The sequence below is a fragment of the Pinus tabuliformis genome, chromosome 5_2, assembly GCF_031772625.1.
Source record: "Pinus tabuliformis cultivar Carrire ecotype Pingquan chromosome 5_2, CPIR1, whole genome shotgun sequence".
Classification (NCBI taxonomy): domain Eukaryota; kingdom Viridiplantae; phylum Streptophyta; class Pinopsida; order Pinales; family Pinaceae; genus Pinus; species Pinus tabuliformis.
The window spans coordinates 851,854,153-851,877,606 of NC_142306.1; the positions used below are offsets into that span (position 1 = coordinate 851,854,153).

General features: G+C 38.4%; 1 protein-coding gene across 3 annotated transcripts in view; it reads right to left on the reverse strand.

Annotated features, from left to right (window-relative positions):
• The window catches only part of LOC149161982 (protein GID8 homolog), a 60,096-nt gene extending 38,491 nt beyond the window's left edge, over window positions 1–21,605 (reverse strand). Inside the window, exons 1-3 of one of the 3 annotated variants that reach the window (XM_089437109.1) lie at window positions 21,412–21,605; window positions 18,073–18,232; window positions 17,448–17,554 (exon numbers count right to left, since the gene is read on the reverse strand). In XM_089437109.1, the coding sequence (XP_089293235.1) occupies window positions 17,448–17,554; window positions 18,073–18,232; window positions 21,412–21,426 (282 nt within the window). In that variant the 5' untranslated portion in view covers window positions 21,427–21,605. Of the gene's footprint in view, window positions 1–17,447; window positions 17,555–18,072; window positions 18,233–20,729; window positions 21,087–21,411 lie in introns of those variants that run through there. The other 2 variants (XM_089437107.1, XM_089437108.1) reach the window with 2 other exon arrangements.
• Between the last annotated feature and the right edge of the window lie 1,849 nt (window positions 21,606–23,454).

Genomic DNA, 23,454 nt, shown 5'->3' on the forward strand with positions numbered 1-23,454 from the left:
GAGTCTAGACTCCCCAAGACTCCCCAAAAAGGGTGCTTCTGGGCGTCCCCCTTCAGTGTGGGAGTCTAGACTCCCCAAAAAGGGTGCGCCTGGGCGTCCCCCTTTAAATTTGTCTAATAAGACTTAAAAATTAAATATTAAAAATCAAAAATTTAAAAATCAAAACCATTAAAAAAAAATTTAAACTAAAATTAAAACTAAATAACTAAAACTTAAAAGTCTAAGCTGAGGGACGGCGAGCCGAGTCATTGCCGTTGAGAGACACTAAGCCGAGACAGCGTGCTGCGTCCCCTTGCAGGCTTGCTGTTGGCAGTTTCTCCAGCCGCTGTTGCTTAAAATTTTGACCATGACTTTCAAGTTTCAACCGCAGCCCAGCATCCTCGGACCTCCTGAGTCCTTTGCCGTCAACCCTCCGTCCCTGACGCTGTGCGGCTCCGCCTCCAGGTAGACATTAAAGCTTGAAATCTGAACTGTTTTAATGTTGTAGTTTAAAAAAAAAATGTTGTAACAGTGAACATACAGCCTGCGACCCTGCTGTAATTTTTAAAATTTTTAATTTTTTTTTTTAAATTTGATATCATTTGTTTAAACTATAATTATAATGTTTTAAATTTTAATAATTTTTAAATATAAATTTTAATGAAAACTTCAAAATGCTTCAAAACATAGTCACTTGAATTTAATTTTTATTTTTTACTTATGTTTTTGTTTTTAAATTTTAATAATTTAAATTTAATTCTACTATATTTGCATTGTAAATTTTAATTTAAATGATGAATTTTTCTTTTTTTTTAAACTCTTCCTGCAGGGCAAAAAAACAAAAAAAAATTGCAAAATAAATTAAAACAGTGACACAACAAGCTGCAAGCTTGCAAGTGTAAAATCATTGATTACAACATGAGCATTATTTGAATATTTTATTATTGATTTTTATTTTTGTTTTTCGAATCTCACGGTATGTATGAATAATAATTAATTCAATAATGAGACTTGTCACTTGAGTATGTCATATGAATGATGTATGTATCAAAATGAATGATGAGGATGGATCAATGATTCAAATTTCAATTGTCTACTTAATATTTATATGCTTTCATCATTGAACAGTGAACAATGAATATGAACTTGAATTTTATATATATATATATATATATATACCTCGACGACTCCCCGCACCCCCGAAATTTCCCTAAAATTTGAGGGTACTCCCACACGTCCCCCCTGTGCGTCTCCCCGCACCCGCGTCTCCCCGCACCGGAGTCTTGGTGGAACATTGCCAATATGTATACACCATAACACCATATATGTGTGTGTGGGAGGGGGCGGGGGGTGCAGGGGTGTTATCATTGTTACAAATCAAAAGTAATATCAGCGTCTTATTAAACTCATCCCCGAGACTGTTGTCAGTGATTCCATTGGTGGGAAGGCATATTACTCTCCTGAAGGTCTCCCACAAAATAATTGTCAAGGCCTTGGACTTGACAATCCATGAGGTTCTGTCAAGAACTTCCCAAAGAGCAAAATAGATTTGTCCGAGGGAGGTTTATATTAGATAAATAACTACTATATGGGAATATATGGGGTGGCATAGGACAACTAATCAAGACTCTTTGTTCATAAAATTTGATTTTGACAACACTTATAACAACGTGAATCAGCATTTTACTACGGACAAGTCACAGTGGCTTGTATTCTAAACTAAATTCACTAGGATGGAAGCCTTTATTATTGTCGCAATTAATGAAGTTTTTGTCCAAGAGAATGCTTCAACACAAATCCATTAGTCAAGGTCTTTGTTTTATGTTGAGTCAAAATATTGGTCAAAAGAAAATTGTGAAGCCTACTCTAATATATTCCATTGAGTTATTTGAAATCAGAGTAGACTGCTTTGGGAGCCAAAGACCTTTCACTTTTATCCCTGTGTTGTGTTGACTATGCTCTAGAATCTGAGTCAGAAGAGTTGAATCAAACTCTAGCATGTACTTTGGAGTCATACTACATCCTTTTTCATAGTTTTGTCCTACATATTTCTGCTTCATGCTCGCTGGAAAGATTTTTCCTTACTTTTCTCCAAGCAGATCTTCCCCCATTGATTACGACACATTTGATTTCTGACTAAATAATACCTTTTAGTGTTCGACTTCATATCATCCATTCACATTGACAGGATTGTACTTGTACCATGGGGCCCATGCAATACTAGTGGATTGCCTCATGTCTAGCAAGGATTGATATTAGCAGTTCCTCACTAGGTGCTTTCTCTCAACTTCAACTCATCATCTCATCATGGAGATTTATATATGCGATGGTTCAATGTTGCAAGTTGTTATTATGAGCATGTCTAGGCATCCATTCAACATATCTCTGAAGGTTGCACATGTAAGGCCTTGTAATTAGGGGTTCCTTATGGTTCTACATTACAAGTATTCTCCATTAGGGGAATTTCTCCCCAATTGGAGCCAAAGCTAGCACCTAGAATGGATTTCTCCAAAATCTAATTGTAGTGCTTCTCAAAGTTATTTCATGGGAACCTCAGGAGATGTGTTGGTTTGTCAGTCCATCATTCAACAACGACAATTCATGGAGAGCCTTTCAAAGTTGGCGCAGGGTTGCATCTTTTTGTCATTGAGGGATTGGTGGTAGGACAAGTTTCTTGAATAGGTAGTATATATGAAGCAACAAAACTGTAGCTTGTTGACTTAAAATGTAAAATACACAAAAGGTATTTGTAATAATAATTTATTAATATATATATAATGTGTAAGGATGAGAAATGTTACAATGAGGCCTTGCTTACATACCTAGGCAAGTGCCCTTTCATGGATGTCTTTTAGACATGCCTTTTCACTTAACTTAATGACTAATTAACATAATCATTATTTTGATTATTTAATATTTACATTATTTATTTATTTTTATTTTATATAATTTATATTCATAACATTGCCTTTCTCTTCGAAAAGCTTTGTCCTCAAAGCTTATTTGCTAATAATTCTTTCCTTGCCCACGTCTTTCCAGTATGTATACGTCATCGTTACTATTGTCTTGGAATCACGAATTTTCAATTTCTCCTTCAGATTTTTTTTAATATATATACTATTGTCTTGGAATCACGATTTTTCGATTTCTCTTTCAGATTGTTTTTAATATATATACTATTGTCTTGGAATCACGATTTTTCGATTTCTCTTTCAGATTGTTTTTAATAATATATATATATATATATATATATATATATATATATATATATATATATATATTAAATTAATTCAATTAACTTATATTAACTATAAATTAATTTTATAAATTAATTAAATTAACTTATATTATTATATAACTTTAGGGTTACGAATATATTTCACCAACGATTCACAACGATTCGAATAAAAAGGCACAACGCATCAATAACTCAGCCCACCACAATTTACACCGTAAACAAGGGTCAACAGGGTTTCGGGTGTCGGGTAGCAAGGTGGATGCAGTGTGGTTGAGAGGACCTGCCGCATAGATGAGTGTCATCTAAGTTGAATGTGAAATCGAAGGGAGGGTCATTGTTTGTATCCAGCACATATGCAATATAACACCTAGACTTGAGCAATTCACCCTTGTGAACTACTATCGCATACAAGTCGTATCTATCTTCAATACCTGGAAATTCAAGATTCTTTGTAAACGGAATGGGTTTCATTTCCTTAATCATCTCACCCTCGCCATCCCCATCTCCATCTGCGGTGTTGTGGAATCTGTGGAGATGTATTGCAATCACGTTGGGAAGTTGACAATATGGATTTTGGTGGCGTGAAATGCAGAGAGTTGTTTGCAATTTTTGCAATCGAATCTGCCCAACGGAAACGACAATTGTTGATTCAAAGGTGACCATGACTTATCACTGCCCGGGATGGGAATTGTAATGTCAACGTATGGCTCCCCACTTATGTACTTGTGGCCACAAGAAGAGCACTGTGTAAGGGTTTCCAATACCAGTGCTCTGAATATTTGCTTCATTATGTCATCATTGCAGTTATTGACCACGCGCTGGAAAAAATGTGGCATCTGATTCATGGCTCTCTTCATTCGTGGGGTCCATAAAATCCTTTCCCACAAGATTTAAATTGTCTATAATATCCCGAGGCACGACTGTGTCCGGGCAGTTGGGGCAAAGCCACCTTTCAATGTGATATTCCAAGAGACACATAAGGCACATTCTATAAGGGTGTGATCGTCTAGTCCTACACTTGTAGGAATGCTTTCTCTCAATGCAATAATTTTCCAGGGGAAGTTCAAGGTCGTAGCAGGAGAGCCAATCATATAATGTAGCTCTCATTCGGAAATTCGGCTTCAAATCTTCTGGCTTATGCGAGTCTTTTACAGAATCTCGATTGTAGGTGAGGGTGGACATAGTAATTCAAACAAGATTTAGATTCGTTGAGAAAAATATGTATGACTATGCTAACAAACACCAGATGTTGCGTTCAAATATTGTGGAGAACTTGACAGTAACATTTCCTGCAAGTTTCTGTTCTTCGAAGCTGCCAGAATCCTTCTCCCCCTTACCACTGGCAGCATTGTTTCCCTGTCTAGAAGGATCCTCTGCAACATCATTGCTTTCCTTACCCCAAGGTTTTGTCCAATCTGTTCTATTCCAAGCAGAACCTATGTTCTGTGTAGACTTAATTGAACCAATAACATTGGCCCGTGAGGATGTTATGCCGCTTGATTGCCACGCAGAACTTTTTGAAGGTGATTGAAAAGGCCCTTTCAAGGGAACCAAATGTCGAGAGCTACCAACCTTTAATATACTATTAACTCCTTTCAATGTCTACTCGTTATTCTTTAACCCAGAGTCAATGCCAAACACTTTAAGGTTTTTGGCACCATTTTTGTCTGCAAAATCGTATGTTTTTGGTGACTCCTTTTCTTTGTGAATCTGATCTTCATGGCTGTTGTTGGTGAAGGTGACCTGATATTCTTTCTTTTTCTCCAATTCTTTCCTGCTACTCTTAATTTTTTGTGTGATCCGAGAGATTGCTTCTTTCAACCCGAGGAGTTTTGGTTGCTTCTCATCAAGTTTAGCTTTTTTCCTTGTTGTCTTCTTTTCATATCTATGAACCAAGCACGAGAAGATGTGACATGAGTGGCTAAACTCACCACCAAAACACACTCTGAATCAAGCATAGCTGCAAAATCATCCACATCTATTGAAGTTGCAACTCCTTGTTTCTTCTTACCCTTCTTGTTGGGACACTGAACAACATAGTGACCCATCTTCCCACAAGCAAAGCATTTCACTTTGCTCATGTCCTTCTCCTTAGCCTTTTGCTTCCCCTTCTCCTGCTTTGCTCCACTAGAAGACCCCTTCTTGATCTTCTTTCCCTTCTTGCCCTTTGCCGCAAGAGCAACATTCTCCTCTTCACCTCCCCCACCACTCTTGCTGCCACCTCTCACACTCCTCTTGATCTCCTCCTAGATGAAATCGTCCCACATCCTCCTCCAACCAAGAAAGTGCTCTCTAGCCACCAAGTCGTGGATAAAGCCATCCCACTTCTCGGTGAACCCATCTAAGGCAATCCTAACCAACTGCTCCTCTGGAACAGCCTCTCCAACGGTAGCTAACTCATCCTTCACCTATGAGACTCTGGTGAGGAAAGATGTCACACTGTCAGTCTTGGTCATCTTGGTGTTGCATAGTTTTTGTCTCAACACCATCTTCCTGTTCTCATTATAACTCTGGTGCAAAGAGACAAAGGACTCCCACATCTGATATGCATATCACATCCCTGAAACATGAGGGAATAAACAGTCCTTGATGGCGTCTAGAAGGATCCTCTTTGCCTTCACATTCTTCTTGTTGAACTCCACCAACTGAGCTGGATCAGTGGGTGCTTGCATAGTTGCTTCAACAACATCCCACACTTCCACCTCCTCCAGTAAAAGCATAATCCTCTCCTTCCATGGGCCAAAGTTTTCAGCCCCCATCAATCTGTCCTCTACTCTCAACCCAGTAACCATGACCCCACAACCAACAAAATGAAGCAAATCTGGAAGCTAGAACCTTCCTTTGAACTACTGAAGTCCTTGGGTTTCTGGCAAAGTTTCAAAGGTATGGTTCATTGTTTGAAGAATTTAGATGCTTGCTTCCCTCTTTATCAGCTGACTGAAAATGAGAATTTGAGCCTCAACTTAGCTCTGATACCATGTAGAAAAATTATGATCTACACCCTTAACCCAGTTTACAAGTTTGCATGTGTTTGTTTAGGCCCAACACACATGTTTTGTCATGCTGATATAAATTTTATACGCATTTATTGTAAACATTCAAAGAGTACTTCTACTCAATGTGGAAAAAGTCGAAGTCGGGATTAATTCGGCAAGGGTCCAAAAGTTGAAAAACTCGTCAAAGTCGGGAGTTTTTTGAAAAAGTCGGCAAAATTAAAAAAACACAAAATTATTCATTTTTATTTTATTTTTTTTAACATCTAGAGTATCCACAACATCAAATAAATGCATTTCCACATAAACATGTAAAGAAAGCTAATATATAATATGTATATGAAGTCTAATGCTACATCACATATCAAAATAGTGAATCAACTCCTGAATTTTGGGTCCTCTCTGAGTCTCAACTCTCAAGAGTCAAAATATCAACAAAAAATATAATAAATGTATATCATGAGTCATCTAAAAGTCATCAAGTAATCAGTCACTGAGATCCTCTTCCCCTTCTAATTTTTGTTTCCGCTAATTGTATTAAGAAATAAGTCATGCATTTATTCAGTAGATTGTAATCTACTTGGGTAATGAGGTGTCAGGTGGTAGGTACAATGAAAATTAACAGTGAGTATCACAGTAGATGTGAAAATTAACGCTTGGTGACTCCAAGCTGCTTATTTTCTGAGAAAACAGTAGATGTCAGATTACTAACCTAGCCTTGGCATCTATTATTCAAAAACTCTTGGAGGTAAAATCCACTTCTGATACATAACCTTTGACCACATTTACAGGGAGTTCACCACTAAAGAAGATTCCCTTTCAAAACGTGTTCTCATTGCAGGAAGGATCTTTGTTGTCACAAGATTTCACAGGTACTTTGTTCCTGTCTGAAAAATGGGTTCTTTTTTGAGGCAATGGTTTTGTTTTTTTTGGATAGGTTGTTGTTATTTGATCTTCATGACCTCCTCTTTGTTGTTTCTTCTAGAAGCATTCAACAATTGTAACAATGTTTTTGACGGTGTGGGGTTCTTTCAACGGAAGACTGTTGTATGCCTGTCCTTTTGGTATTTTTGTAATCTTTTGAAGGGGTAGTGGCTATTAGAGTTTGGATCACTGAAAGCCTGGAGGCTTAGCCAATGTATACTTTGCTTTCTAACTAGAAATATGAAGTATAAAGATTTGTTTTTCCTTGGAAAACAAAAACATATCTTAACCTCAAAACTAACAGATTACAAATGAGACTGCTATGCTCGCAAGAAGTATGACAAACAATACAATGCAATAACTTGAAAATGCACGGATGGAAGCTTCAATTTACATTTTTTTCACCTTTGCGGCCTATTTATCCGCGGCCTGGGAAGGGAGGAAGACTTTTTGGGTCGACTCCCGATTAAATCGGGATTTTTTCCTTTGTGAAAAAGTCGCCAAAAAGTCGGGGGATTAAATCGTTTAGTTCAAAAAATCGCATTTTTAGGATTAAATCGGGATTTTTTCCAGACTTTTTCCACTACTATTTTCACTTTCCTACCAGCTGAAAATTAATACATAATTTTTGCAAGCATTCACACATATGAGACACTTGTTTTTGGTCAAATTGACCCCAAAAAAAAGTCCACATCTTCTTAGGGAAAACCGGTCTTCAAAGGAGAATTTCATTGCTTGAGAAATTTAGTCTAAGTACATAAAATAAACACAATACTTATCTCCCTTTTCAACTGAAGCATTAAATGCAAATTCTGGAAATTTGTGTCCACTGTAATTTTCAAATTTCCACAAAAATACATGCCCAGAATTTCTGCATTAAATTCTTTGCTCAGCTCCTCAATAAATGTGCCCAAAATTTGCCTCAAAAACTATGCAACTACTGCCTTGATTTCTCTGTTGAAGGTGATTGTTGTGCCATGATTTTCGTGCCAGAAGATAACTAGAACCCTCCTCAAAATTCATGCCTCAAATTTCGAGCCTGAACAGCGCTGCAAACTCCCTCAAAATTGATATCTAGGTGCTTCAAAATTTGTTGTGTTCCTCAATTTCCGTGCTTTCTTGAAATTTGAGTTGTTCCTCGATTTTTATGTTGCATCCTCAAATTCATGCCCTAGCTTCTATCTCCACATTGGAATTCGAGTCCTCCTTTCTCTATAGCAAATTCCCCTTGAAGTTTTCTCTCCTCTCTTCTCCTCATGCTCTCTCAAGTGTGAAGTTGTTAAAATTGGCAACTAGGGCCAAACTCCATGTGGGTCATTTTCTTAATGGAAGCTGATATTTTTCTTGGATCCCTCTCATCGAGAGGTGTAGGATTGATCTAAAGATCATCCGATTCCGATAAGTATTCATGGAGTTATGAATTTATTTGTGTTATAAGACAATTCATTAAGGTCGACCAGCAACCAAATAAACCCCTCATGTGCTCCACGTTTTAGTATAGAAGGAGATGACTTGAGAGTCATTTTACACACAACTTCTCTCTTGATTTCTCTCCACTTGTCTTGGATTTTAGTGTGAGAGAAATCTAAGAGGAAGAAGTCCTAACGCCGCCCTATGGAGAAGAGCTAACGCTGCCCTATGAAGAAGCCCTAACGCGGCCCTATGGACAAGCCATGCCCTAGCCGCAGGACCATGATGCCCGAGCCGCAGAACACTTCAAGTGACCGAATTGTTGGATGGAGGGCCAAGGATTTAGGGCCGAGAGGGCAAGCTGCAAGGCCGAGCAGAAGCCTGAACTGTCGGGAACTGCCAGAACTGTCGGGAACAGCGGGAACAGCCAGGACAGACGAGAACTACGGAAACTACCAGAACTACCGAAACTGCCAGAACTGTCGGTAACTGTCGGGAACAGCCAGAACAGCTGGAACTGCCGGAACTACCGGGAACTGCCGGGAATTGCCCGAAACTGCCCGGAACAGTCGGGAACAGCCGAGAACAACCGGAACTGCTGAGAACTGTTGGAACAGCCGAAGCATCTGTCTCCAAAGGAGAGCAACATGCAAGGGACAGCGAACTAACATTGGGACAATTGTATGGTACTTAGCAGCAAATACACCAAGCATGCAATGTTATAGCTAGCACGCAAGGGACAACTAGCATGCAACAGCAAGCATGCTAAGGACAACAAGCATGCTAGGGACAACAAGCAAGCTAGGGACAACAAGCAAGCAAGGTGCAGCCAACACATAGGTCAGTATGGCAACATGGTGCAGCAATGGCACATAATGCAGTACAATGATGGGTACAGTCATGATTAATGAAGCGTGATGAGATGCAGCATAGTGATGATGGGTGTAGCATGGTGCAACGCGGTGAGGTGCAGCATGATGACGAAATGCAGCACAATGATAGGTGAAGGAGTCACCTTGGAGAATCAATTGAAGCAGCATGTCTTCAACTGATCTCATGTATCATCTTCTTAGAGATGATCTATGCTCTCATCTAGATAAGTCAAAGTGTTGACTTTTCTTGTAAATGTACTATCTCTCTCTCTCTCTGTTGAACTATTGAAGAACATATAAGAAGAATTGATCAAGGGTTTCCACACATTGGGATTTATCCCTGGCTAGCGTCACATCTTGTGTCCTCTTGTCTTGGCTTGTCTTCTGCGATTATGTTTATGTTCTATCTACAGTTTACTTTAATGCTGATGTGATTGCTAATCTGGAAAAGATATTGAGCTAACTGTGAAAATTGAAATAAATTTCTCTAAGCATAGAACAAACCTAAAATTAACATGGTATCAAAGCTGAGGTGAAGACAATGCCCAAGCAAGAGTGAAAGAGCAATCACCGAAGACAGTTGGGAAAGGACAAAAGGATCAGTGGATTCCTCATCCCTCTTCAAATTCACCGAGAGGGTGAAGTCGAAGCAGAGAATATTATCAAAATGGCGCAGCGGAAGTTTCTGATGGCCTACCTAAAGATCACTTCATTGGGAAGTCCAGATCTAAGGGTGGAAGGAAAGGTAGATGCCTTGGTTGCAATAAGTTCGTCCATTATGCGAAGTTGTGTCCGAATGGCAAAGCCACATCCTTTGATGAAGATAACAATCATTCCAGGGACATCTTCAATGATCAAAGGAATGACAGGTAATGCAGGTCATCGAGCAAATGGCCGACTCTTCAAAGAAAGCAAGGAACCCTAGGTATGAAGAATCAAATGTTGTTTTTGATAAGATAAAGAAGCGTTATCTTGTATTGGCCCTCTCCTTCAGATTCTCTGGGAATCTGGCTTATTGATTGTAGTGCTTCAAGGCACTTCATCGGATAGAAGGGTGCACTCTCTAATGTGGTAGAGATGGAAACAATCGTGGGATTATACTTGGAGCCGATGCCACCTATCCCGAAAAGGGTGTAATGAATGTTACCCCTCAATTGAATGAGGGTAACTCTATTCATTTACAAGAATCTCTTTTATGTACCTATTCGCAAGAAGAACCTGGTGTCCATCTCGGAAATGGAAGTCAAAGGTTTCAGGGTGGCATTCATCAATGGAAAGGTACACGTTAAAAAATAGAATTTTCAAAGATGCTTTTTCTCATGGGTTCAGCATTGGCAATTTGTATCAAGTTGCAAGATGGTCCATTGGGGATCATGTCAATTGGCATATCGCATCTATAACACCGGACGTCTACCTATGGGGCCCTACCCAATGTGAGCCAGATGGTGATAGGGATGCCTGAATTCAAGAAGAGCATGAAGGTACATGTCTAAGATGTACCGAAGGAAAATCTTATAAGGGAACCATTCCCCTCATGCAGCAGGTCCACAAGTTTGGAACAACCCGAGGAGTTTGAGATTCATGATCGGGAATCTCATGTATACAAGTGGAAGAAAGCCCTCTATGGCTTGAAGCAAAACACCCCAAGCGTAGTATGAGATGATTGATAGCTGTCAGATGAAGCTGAGATTCACTAAAAGTGAAGCTGATCCAAACCACTATTTGAAGGTTTTGGATGATAGACCTCTCATACCAGCACCTTCTGAGGACGACCTATTTCAAACAAGTGCAAACCCTCTCACTTGTAGAAGTAAGAGGGAGTTGGATTCCAGATGTGGAATGGTAAACTGCAAGCCAGTGACTACCTCGAGGATCTTAACTTTCAGAAGTTATATGGTGGTGATGACGGACCAGATTTGGGAAATGCCTTTGAGTTTCATAAACTCATTTGCACTGATGTTCTTGGTGAACTTTCGTCCAGATATATGTTTTGTAGTTAGCATGGTGAGCTCATATTTGGTTGAGCCTCACTGGACTAGTGCCAAGAATCTTTTGAGATATCTTCGGGGCACAATCTCTCATGGATTGAGATACACTGCCGGAAATATGAAAATGCATGATTATTCAAATGTTGACTGGGCAAGCAGTGTGGAGGATCACTAGAGCACTTCTCAGTGCTAGTTCTGTTTGGATTCTACTTCAATATCATGGATGAGCAGGAAGCAGAAGTCGGTTGCTATAAGCACCAACAAGACCGAATACATAGCTACGAGTATGATCTTGTGTGAAGTTGCCTAGTTGCGAAAGCTCTTAAGTGAGTTGTTTGTACACATGATGAATACCACTGTGATTTTCTGTGACAACCAAAGGGGGGATTTGATTATTGAGGAATCCCGTATTCGATGATTGCTCCAGCAGATAGACATCAGATACTGCCTTATCTAGGATATGGTAAGTCGATGAGCGAGGAGGCTCCATCGCATTGAGATTGATGTATAGGTCACGGACATTTTGTCAAAACCTCGGGGAAAGGTCAAATCTGTGACTTTGCTGAACAACTTGGATTCGTTGAAAGACCTTCTTATAAGGGTCTTGTATTTTGTATGCATTGAGCTTTGGGAGCTTGGGGTACTTACTGGAGCAACATACGACCACAGGGCAACTCACCCTTCCCTAGTGGTGCGCTATGTATAGGATAACAGATTCAACCTTCCCCTATGATACCCCATGGAGAGCACTATGTACAGGATGACCGATTCAACCTTCCCCTGTGATACCCCATGGAGACTATGGAACAGAATGATTAGTTCTCCTTTGGGCCGAGATGATTAGTTCAACAGTGGCGACTGTGGAACAAGATGATTAGTTCTCCTATGGGCCGGGATGATTAGTTCTCCCGTGGCAACTGTGGAACAAGATGATTAGTTCTCCTGTGGGCCGGGATGATTATTTTTCTTGTGGCAACTATGGAACAGGATGATTAGTTCTCCTATGGGCCGAGATGATTAGTTCTCCCATGGCAACTGTGGAACAGGATGATTAGTTCTCTTGTGGGTCGGGATGATTAGTTCTCCCGTGGCAACTGTGGAACAGGATGATTAGTTCTCCTGTGGGCCGGGATGATTAGTTCTCCCGTGGCAACTGTGAAATAGGATGATTAGTTCTCCTATGGGCCGGGATGATTAGTTCTCCCATGGCAACTGTGGAACAAGATGATTAGTTCTCCTGTGGTCTGGGATGATTAGTTCTCTCGTGGCAATTGTAAAACAAGATGATTAGTTCTCCTGTGGGCCGAGATGATTAGTTCTCCTGTGGCGACTGTGGGGTAGAATGATCGTTCTCCTATGGACAGGATGATTAGTTCTCCTATCAAGGCATCCTACCCATGCAGTTTAGGACTCATGCGAAGTACCTCTCATCTGATCAATGAGCAAGGAAATGGGGTTAGGGACCATAGTAGTACTATCAGTGGACGCATCGTTGTATCTACCGTACTCCCTATGCTAGGATGACCTCCATTGATCTGGGATCAATGAAACTGATTTTGGATTAGTATGAGTGGTTTGAGACACTCTCTTGTGATATTGATATGGGATCAATAAAACTGACTTCGGGTCAGTAAGAGTGACGTGACACACTCTCTTCAAATGAAACTGAGACATTCTCGATCAATTCTTCTTCTTCATGGTTCAGCAGAGCAGAGCAGAGCAGTGCAGGGCACTACTGGCAGAGATAGTACAGTCAAAAATATGGATCAGCGGATGGAGTTCTCCCTAGTTGAGAGGGAGTGTTAAGATTGGCAACTAGGGCCAAACTCCATGTGGTTCATCTTATTAATGGATGCTGATATTTTTCTTGGATCCCTCTCATCGAGAGGTGTAGGATTGACCTAAAGATCATCCAATTACGATAAGTATTCATGGGTTATGAATTTATTTGTGTTATAAGACAATTCGTCAAGGTCGGCAAGCAACCAAATAAACCCCTCATGTGCTCAACGTTTTAGAAAGGAGATGACTTGAGAGTCATTTTACACACAACTTTCTCTTGATTTCTCTCTGCTTGTCTTGGGTTTTAGTGTGAGAGAAATCTAAGAGGAATAAGCCCTAACGCTGCACTATGGAGAAGACCTGCCCTAGTCGCAAGACCATGATGCCATAGCCGCAAACCACTTCAAATGACCGAATTGTTGGATGGAGGGCCAAGGATTTAGGGCTGAGAGGGCAGGCTGCAAGGCCGAGCAGAAGCTGGAACTGTCGAAACTGCCGAGAACTGTCGAGAATTGCGGGAAATATCGGGAACAACCGGAACTACTAGAACAGTCAGAACAGCCGGAACTGCCGGGAACTACTGGGAACAGCCGGAATAGTCGGTAACTGTCGGGAATAGCCGAGAACTGTCGGGAACAGCCGAAACTACCTAAACTGCCGAAACTGTCGGGAACAGCTAAAACTGCCGAAATAGCTAGAACTGCCAGGAACTATCGGAATAGCTGGAGCATCTGTCTCCGAAGGAGAGCAGCATGCAAGGGACAACTAACTAACATTGGGACAGTTGTATGGTACTTAGCAGCAAATACACCAAGCATGCAATGTTACACCAAGCATGCAAGGGATAGCTAGCATGCAACAAGAAGCATGCTAAGGGACAACAAGCAAGCAAGGTGCAGCCAACACATAGGTCAGTATGGCAACATGGTGCAGCAATGGCACATAATGCAGTACAGTGATGGGTACAATCATGATTAATGAAGAGTGATGAGATGCAGCATAGTGATGATGGGTGCAACATGGTGCAGTGCGGTGAGGTGCAGCATGATGATGAAATGCAGCACAACGATATGTGAAAGAGTCACCTTGGAGAATCAGTTGAAGCAGCATGTCTTCAACTAATCTCATGTATCATCTTCTTAGAGATGATCTATGCTCTTATCTAGATAAGTCAAAGTGTTGACTTCTGTTGTAAATGTACTATCTCTCTCTCTCTGCTGAACTATTGAAGAACATATAAGAAGAATTGATCAAGGGTTTCCCCACATTGGGGTTTGTCCCTGGCTAGCGCCACATCTTCTGTCCTCTTGTCTTGGCTTGTCTTCTGCGATTTATGTTTATGTTCTATCTGCAGTTTACTTTAACGCTGATGTGATTGCTAATCTGGAAAAGATATTGAGCTAACTGCGAAAATTGAAATAAATTTCTCTAAGCATAGAACATATACCTAAAATTAACAGAAGTGGAGAATGAGATCCATTTTCCCTCTTTTGTCTCCTTAGAAAAGATTGAATCCCTAAACCTAGGATCCAATGGTTGAGATTTAATCTCCAAATCTCAAGATGTGTGGTTGAAAATAACTCTCTCAATTGACCCCCCTCACATTGGCACCATTACTTAAAAGTCTTTCCAAGTTGTGTAATTTTTTCTATTTTTCTCATAAAGTGATTTTTCAATTCACTTTAATATTAGAAAAGTACACTTAGTACTTTACACATAAAGTCACTTTATAAATTACAAGTGACTTTAATATTAGAAAAAGTACATGGTACAACACTTCTAAGTACCTTCTCCACATTGAGACAAGAGTAATTAATGTGTTCACTAGGGTAAAAATGATAAATTCCTAGTAACACCTCTCCTTGGTACTATTTCCAACAAACTATCTAGACAAAAACATGAAGATCATGGACACCAAATGTAGGCACTTAGTTAGGGCTAAAATCTCTATATAGGGGAAAACTCGGTCAAAAGCTCTTCCTTCAGTAGATTCAAAATGAGATAGACCAAGATCTTAGAGCAACAGACCTTCCTCCTCCACCAAGTCAACCTTCCAAGATGATACAGCAAATTTTGATATTCTCCTTTTGTTCAGCAGCTATAGCCCAGCAACAACCCAGAAATTACAGCCCCGACTTCTTCAAAATTTCGGACCTGCCTGCACTTCTGAAATTTTTCGGTCTGCCTGCACTTCTTGACCTGCCTGCACTTTTCGCCCTGCCTGCACTTCTGAAATTCGACTTTCTTGTACTTCCAAAATTTCAACTTGCCTTTATATAGGTGTTTCTGCCCCTTAGTTAGGCTGACTTGTCCTTCTTTGAGGCTGACTTGGTGGAGGAGGCCTAGAAGACCTAAAATATAATAAAATAAATTTCTTTCTTAACAAGAGAAGCCCAAGAAGGGTCTTTTACATTATGACATGGACAAGGACACTTGACATAAACCCTAGAAGCCTGCAATGGAGGCTATGACCTATAAATAATTAACCCAAGCATGAAACCCATGCTTTAATAAGTCAATTTATCAATAATAATTAAAAAAATCTTTCTTTTGACAAATACACTACATCAAGACTCAAGTACAATTATGAAGACCGACACTAGTAACATTCTTCAACAACATGTCCACACTCAATCCTATTCATTGCCCAAGCCAATTTTATCAGGACTGCTGGAACCAAAAAAAACAACCAATCAAACCAGTTTTGAGAGATTTCTAGTCAAAACCGACCTCCCAAAAAAAATTATCGATTTTCTATTAAACAGGTCTTACACCAGCGACAGTTGGTTGGTTCGAAATAAATTGGTCAAAAACGAACTGGTTTGACTGCTTTTCTACCAGTGCCTCTCCTACCTCTTCCCCCTTCCACCCCCCGTCAGAAAAAATAGTAAACAAAAATGCTACAACTACCTAAAAAGATAGTTTTTATCCCCTTTTATCTTGGATGGACTTATCTTTGATAACTTACATCCGCTTCCCCTGCCACATGATAAAAACTTTCGTGTCAGGCCTTGAAGGGCATCAAATCAAGATGTTAAGCACACCAATGTAGAGATTGTAGAGGATCTATATTTGGATGATTACGTAGCTTAATTTCATTGTATACTAGAGTCTGACTATTTTTTAACTATGCAGGCCATTTAGGACCTTAACGTTCATGAATTTTGGTTCACATATATATCGCACTTGGTACCATTTTGCTATATTCACCCTTACAATGATATATACATGAAAAAAATATGCATATTTAGTGTCTAACAGTTTGGCTTTATATATAGGTGCATGAATATATATTTTTAATCAAACTTTGAATATTTTACATTAGTTTTTGTAGACTAGTTTTAGTTCAGGTTTTTTTACCAGTTTCAGTTTTTGGGGTCCACCAGTTCAGTTATGATAACATTGGTTCAGGCACAAAATTTTATACACAAAAACAATGGTACAGGCATAAAATTTTATGCACAAAAAATGTAAAAAGAAAAAAAAAAGTAAATTACCTTTTTCAAATTGTTAAATGCTATTTCAAAACAAAGCCTTATTCATTTGAACTCTTTCAACTTTAATATTTTGAGGACTTTTAATGTATTTTTCAAAAATAATAACAACTTAAGTAGTACGGTTTTTCTTTGACAAAAGGAGAATGTCATTCATTTCTACATTTTTACTGATAAGAGACAAACATGGAAAAGAATGAACCCGTGGAGATTTAACTTATCAAAGTGGGAAACGCCAGATTCTACAGTAATGAAGCCTTAGTGAATTTGCCTTGATTTCCATAACTTCCAACAAGGAAAAAGCCAGATACACATACAATATTGGCTAATTAAACATTTCTTCCATGGATTGGCTATTTAAACATACCAGGTATAATCTATGATTTATTTGAAACAAGAATAGCAACGTTTTAGCATAACTACGAAATAAATGCAAAATCGGAAAGGAAGGGGTTACTGGCAAGAAGACAAGACATATAGGCCTCTCAAGACCATATTAGATGCACATAATTGGTGGTGAAGAGTAGGCAGGTGTTTAGTAAAGGTTTCTCAAAACTAAAGAACATGAAATGAACTTCCACATTATGAAGACCACAAATTATGTAGGTAGGGTTACTTTAAAAGGAATACAATCAAGTGGATAGTGACTAGTAAGGAAGTGTTCAAGAAAGTGCACAATTGTCATGGTTGTTTTGTTATTCACAAAATGCATTATTATTCTGCAATTTTTGAACCGATTATTACAAAAGAAAGTGGACAAAACTGACCTCTGGATTCAAATCATTGACTTTCTCAATAGCATCTTCTACATTGCCATTTTGAAGAGCCCTGCGCACTGCTACTCGGTCTGTTATTGTTCCAAGATCCATATCTGCTGTCTATAGCTAAGAAAACCATGAACATCTAATAACAACTTTACAGCTTCTTAGAGGTTAAAACCAGAAAAAGAGTAAGAAAAGAATGATGTGAACATGAACACTTGCTATTGGCAAGTTAGAAATACACTGAGAAATCCTCATTTGCTAACTTACAAATAACTCACAGAAGAATTATGTTTTTTCTTATATAAGTAATCCTTATATTAGCCCTGAGGGTTAGCTCAATTGATCGAGCCCCCGTTATTAAGCACCTCTGCTATTGGGAGGTCACATGTTCAATTCTCTCTACACCTTCAGGGTCAGGCTCTGCGTTTGAGGAGGCGGGAAGTGATCCCTTTGGGTGGATCTCCCTGGAACAATATTCTGTGGACATTGCGAGTCACTGATCTCTGGTGACCGTGAACCACATAGAGGAAGAAAAAAAATAGTAATCCTTCTATTAATTATTAATTAATGACAAGGATTTCAAAAACCAGAAGAGATTAAAACCACTAGATGAAATTATAAAAGATACGCTCTGTGCCTGATTCCAGCTGAAACTTCTCAGCTGCATCAACATAGCCTTCGGTAACCAGGAAATTCATTATGAGTTTATTCATATCTTCTTTTCTAACTTTGACCTCATTAAGCTTCTTCACCCAATCATCCTTTGTTATCAGCTTCCTTGAAGATGACTGCATTAATAGTTAAAACTTCGCGGGTTAGGCCCATGGAAGGGAAATTAGATCAGGAACAAGAATATGAGACCCTAAAAAAACAATATAGGCCTTGTTTATAAAGGAATTCTAAACTCCAAAGAGTTCACATGAATTACAAAAATAGTATTGATCAAAGGAAAAACTAAATGACAAGCAACTAAACCAAAAGTTAAACAGTTAACTATTAGTTCCACATTTGATATCAGGGAAAAAAAGAAAAACATCGCACAACAAACTAATAATGGTTGTTTGCCGTGTACTCATCGGCAATGATTCTCATATTGCAACTATCAAATAGAATGTTATTCAATTCACTAGCTTATGGTTCTAGAATTTATACCACCAAAAGGAAAAGTATTGCAAAATATTGGAGAATTAGTATGTCCTACTGCTGTCCAACTCAGACCAACAAGCTTAAATAATTTCCAGGGCTTAATTACCTCGAAGGATCTATCAATTCCTATTTCTCACATATCCTAGGAAACATGCATTGTCATAAAAAGCCCAAGGTGTTAGTTCAACAAGTCATTGCCAAAATTGTTAAGCATTTGGCCTAAGTTGCTAAAAACGTTTGGGAAAGGGGGGGTACACCATTCCCCATTTGAGAAACTGAAACAGAGGAGATATGGCTTGGAGACAACAATGAAACATTTCCAAGTCCTACTCAAAAAGTTGGAACATTTTCAAGCCATTTCCAACTGTTTCAGGATGATCCTGAAATGTTTCCTGATTTTCTGGAACATTTCAGCTGCTAGAGGGTGAATTTCCATCCAGGAAAAAAGTTATTTTTTGACATGAAAAAAGAAACAAATAGATGACCCTAAAGACAAACTATGAAACTTAACCCTAAATTGAGTCTCAAAGCTTAGAAATAAATCCTCAAAGCTTATAAATCAAAACCAAAACCCTAAGCCGAGATTGATGAATGGTAATCTGAAATTTGAAGACTCGTCCTTTTTCTCAATGTATTTTCCAAAAATTATCAAGACCTACTTTTGGTTCAAAAACTCATTGATCTTCAGGCAATTTACTGCTCAAATGCTTGTCAACTATAATGTTAGTGTCGCAGAATAGTGTAGAAGTACAATGACAGTGTTTTATTGTAATCTTCTTCAGCTTTTGCATCAATTCCTCAGCTTTGTTGCAATAAACCCCAAAAGCTTGCACATGTGACAAAACAACTTGCATATCAAAATTGATAAGTTGGCAATTTCAGCCCTACAAAATAGCAGACTACATTTATGAAGGTTTACATGGACCAGCACTTATTTCCAATAATCTTCCAACAAGATTTAGCATTTTGCTTTTCATTTTTACCCCAATATGAACTCTTGAGTCTTCACCAATGACCTGATTTACTCCATTACTAGTACATTCGTGTGCCCGGTCCTTATGTCGTGAGGAAACTATGATGATACCACATTTAGCAAATTCTCCATATGATATACATGTGACATATGATTTCATATATTTTTTTGCGTATAAACCATAAAAAAATGAACAACATATCCAAGAGAAGTCAGTGGTGTCTAGAGATAGTGTCATAGCATACAGTGCAATATTGAATGTCATCACAGTTTTCATCACATCACTCAACACATGAGCTCAATTATCTATACTTGAGTTCCAAGTCAATTCCCTTAAAACATGGTCCGTTAAGTCAACTTTGATCATCCAAAATCCCAAATGTGTAGACAAACCCATGAATTTAAGCCCTTAGGCACTGGTTGGTCAGTGAACTGACCTTCACAGCACCGAACCGATTGTTCATTTAGACCAACCCAAATAAATCTGAGTCAAGTCACCGATTGACCTCCAAACGTAGGTGCAATTATAGAATCCAATACCCTTTCCTAGAGGTGCAACCGGGGTATTCTTTTGTTAGATCCTACATTTGGATTCAGGCTTTGAGTAATTTTAAAATTTAGAAGTAGATGTTTAGAAATAGCTGGCATGTTCTTAACTAAATGCTGGACAAGGTTTGGCTTATTTATGGCTCTCAGAATAGAATAATATTGTCCATGACAATATTTGAGTTTTGATAATTTCAATTGTTATAAATGACATGAATGCCTCTAAATCTAATTGATGAATGATGATCTGAATTATGTATGTCTAATGGTACTTTTGCGCGTGCGCACACACAAATATATAGACAAAAATCCATTCCCGTATCCATTTCGTTTCAGCTTAGCAATTGGCTAATTCCATGTCAGCAGGTGTCCTATTTCAATCTTCCTGGGTTAAATGCACTAGTCTATCAATAAGTGCAATCCACGAGTATTGGGAAGCATCCCTTGATTTTCCCACAAGATTTTCCTTCAAATATGAAAACAAATTCATAAAAGGCAATAAATGAACTGGAAATATCCTAGTCCATTGAGAAAAAATATTCACAAAATTATGAAAATTCAAATTTGGTAGAAATGCTCCAAGCCACTAATTTGTCCCAAATTATAGAAATTACTCCTACCCAATAGATAGACTTGTAGCGCAGCAGTGAAGACGGTGGCATATCAGAACACACACCAAGGTTTAATTTCCAAGAGGTGTAAATAGATGGTAGGCGTCAGGTCCAACTCCCGAGAAATTTTGATGAGAAATTAAACCCTGTCGTAGCAAGCTTAGCCAAAGGCAGCAGTTTGCCTCTCGGGACCGGTTTGCTTGAACAAGATAATCGCTTCTGATGCCCAACCTCTTCAGGCCAGTTGCATTGGTTCTATCTAACTCTTTGGACCGGTGGCAATGGCTCTCTTAACTTTCAAGGAAACACTTCCCCTTTCAAAAAAAAAATATTCCAACTAAAGCTACGCAAGGAATAGCTACCAGAAAATCACGGCAGACTACCACTTTACAATAAATACTGCTCTTTCATGTCTTACGCATCAATGTGTTTACTTATGCAACAAAGACCTTCATTGTAACTGGGAGACTAAATCGTGCGTGAACATGAAACTTACATGGGAGTCCATCCCAGGCCCACTAATTAGCATATAAATAGAACCGACTATCCCACCAAAAGGAAACACAGATGCAACGGGGCATTCGTGCAACATACGACAATCAGAAAAGGGCAAAAATCAAAAAAATGGAAAAGAGATCCTAATGGAATTGAAATCTGTAATGAATTTTCAAGTGGGTAGTTTGGTACTCACCTCCCCTTTGCCCATGTCAAAACGCAGCAGCGAGTGTAGATACTCCACCTTGATCAGTGCAGTATAATCTACAGATCAATGTCTATCTCTCAGACTTCCGTCGTTTGGTCTCACTGCAATGATTTGAAGCCACCACCTCTCCATTCCCTTCGTCGCGGACTACTGTTTTGCTCGACACCCACAACAAATGAGGGAGTCAAACAGTAATTCCCCCTTCTATAATCTTCTGATTTTCATAATTACAATAATCATCCGTAATCATACTGTTTAATGATTGTTGTTATGATGAGATTCAAATTCTAATGAGAAATACATGATGAATGTTTGCCAAATTGTAATTGGGGGCCGAGGCTGCTTCATACCATCATATCATTCTTGGAAAAAACTCCACAATTTCAGAAAAAATGTCCTTCATAATTAAAGAGGAGAAAACAAAGGGTTTTCCACCGCTTCTCACAAAAACAAAAAGGGGGTTTTCCACCGCTTCTCATAGTGAAAGGGAGATGCCTATCTTTGGATCCATTGTACTCCTCTTTAAATTAGCATTGTATCCACTAGGAAAAGAAAATCTAGATACTTACCTAAAACCTTTTGTTTTCTTTTCCTTTTTGGGTCTTGGAAGCACTTTCTAAAATAATATAGCTTGCAAGGTGGGCAGCTTCTAAAATAATATAGCTTACAAGGTGGGCAAGGGTGACCAAGGAATGGTTGAAGTTTCCTTGGGGTTTAAACAACTTGAATTAAAGGAAACCCCATGTAAATAAATCATAAGTTCTTTAAATAATAAGGATAATAGCATTGTTAATCTAGTTTTCAATAATATTAAGAATTTCAATTTATATTTATATTTATTTTATTTTATTTTATTTGATATTATAAAGTTAGTTGAAATAACTTATTTTCAAGATATAAGGATCTATTTTAAAGGAAAAATAAATTTAGGATTGGGTTTAATGGTTAAGAATATGTGTGTTTCCTAAGAGGTTATAAGTTCAAATCAAAAGGGTGTAAAGAGTATGTATGCATTTGAGATGGATTCATTGTCCTATAAACAAGGGGGTTTCATATACACTAATTAGGTGGCTTGAGCAATGACCTTGAAATTAAATTATTATTAATAGCGATAGTAGTAGTATTCTAAGATAATATTTTTACGATAAAATTATATGATTGTTAATCCCATGGAAATATAGACCAATCAAACCAATTACAATGGCCATTATCCCTAGTCTAGGTTCATAGTTCAATCATAAGTCCCTCAAGAGAAATGGAACCTTGGATGAGGGGATTAAAACCCCCCCTAAATATGGTTGAACCATAACATGAGAGAATTTTGGCCTACCATCCAACATAGTCTAATAAGGACAACTACAATGAGCATCATCCTTAATCAAGATTCACAATGAAATCATAAATTCCTTAACGAGAATGAACCCTAGATAAGAGGACCAAAGTTCCCTTTAAACACTAGTAACCATACACACGGGATCTATAAAGATAATGGTTATATAAAAAGTGAAATCGCGATATATATATATATATATATATATATATATATATATATATATATATATATATATATCTTCATTTGAGTTAACCATCTTTAAAGGAGATTAATGGCACATGTCAAGGCCCACTCATTGTAAGAGACACATGACCACTACCCTTGACAATTATGTAGTGTAATATGCATATCTTAAATGAATTCTAAAGTTGTAACCATCTTTAAAGGAGCTAGAGAGGACGTATGAAGGCTCACTTGTTCCCTGAGACACTTGTTCGCTATCTTCAACAACTATAAAATATTGTCAACAATTATGTAAGGTTTTATGTATATCTTAAATGAATCCTAAAAGTGCTTTGGTTAACCAAATTAAGTAAGGTTGAGAAGGGACTTGGGATATATGGAAATCATCATGGGTAATCATCTTTGCAATTGTGTGTAATTATATCAATGATTTTTTATTAGTAAAGTTAAGATTAACACAAATGTAAAAAATAGTTGAGGGCTTGTTTGGTGGGCAAGGTAGGGTTGTGACATTC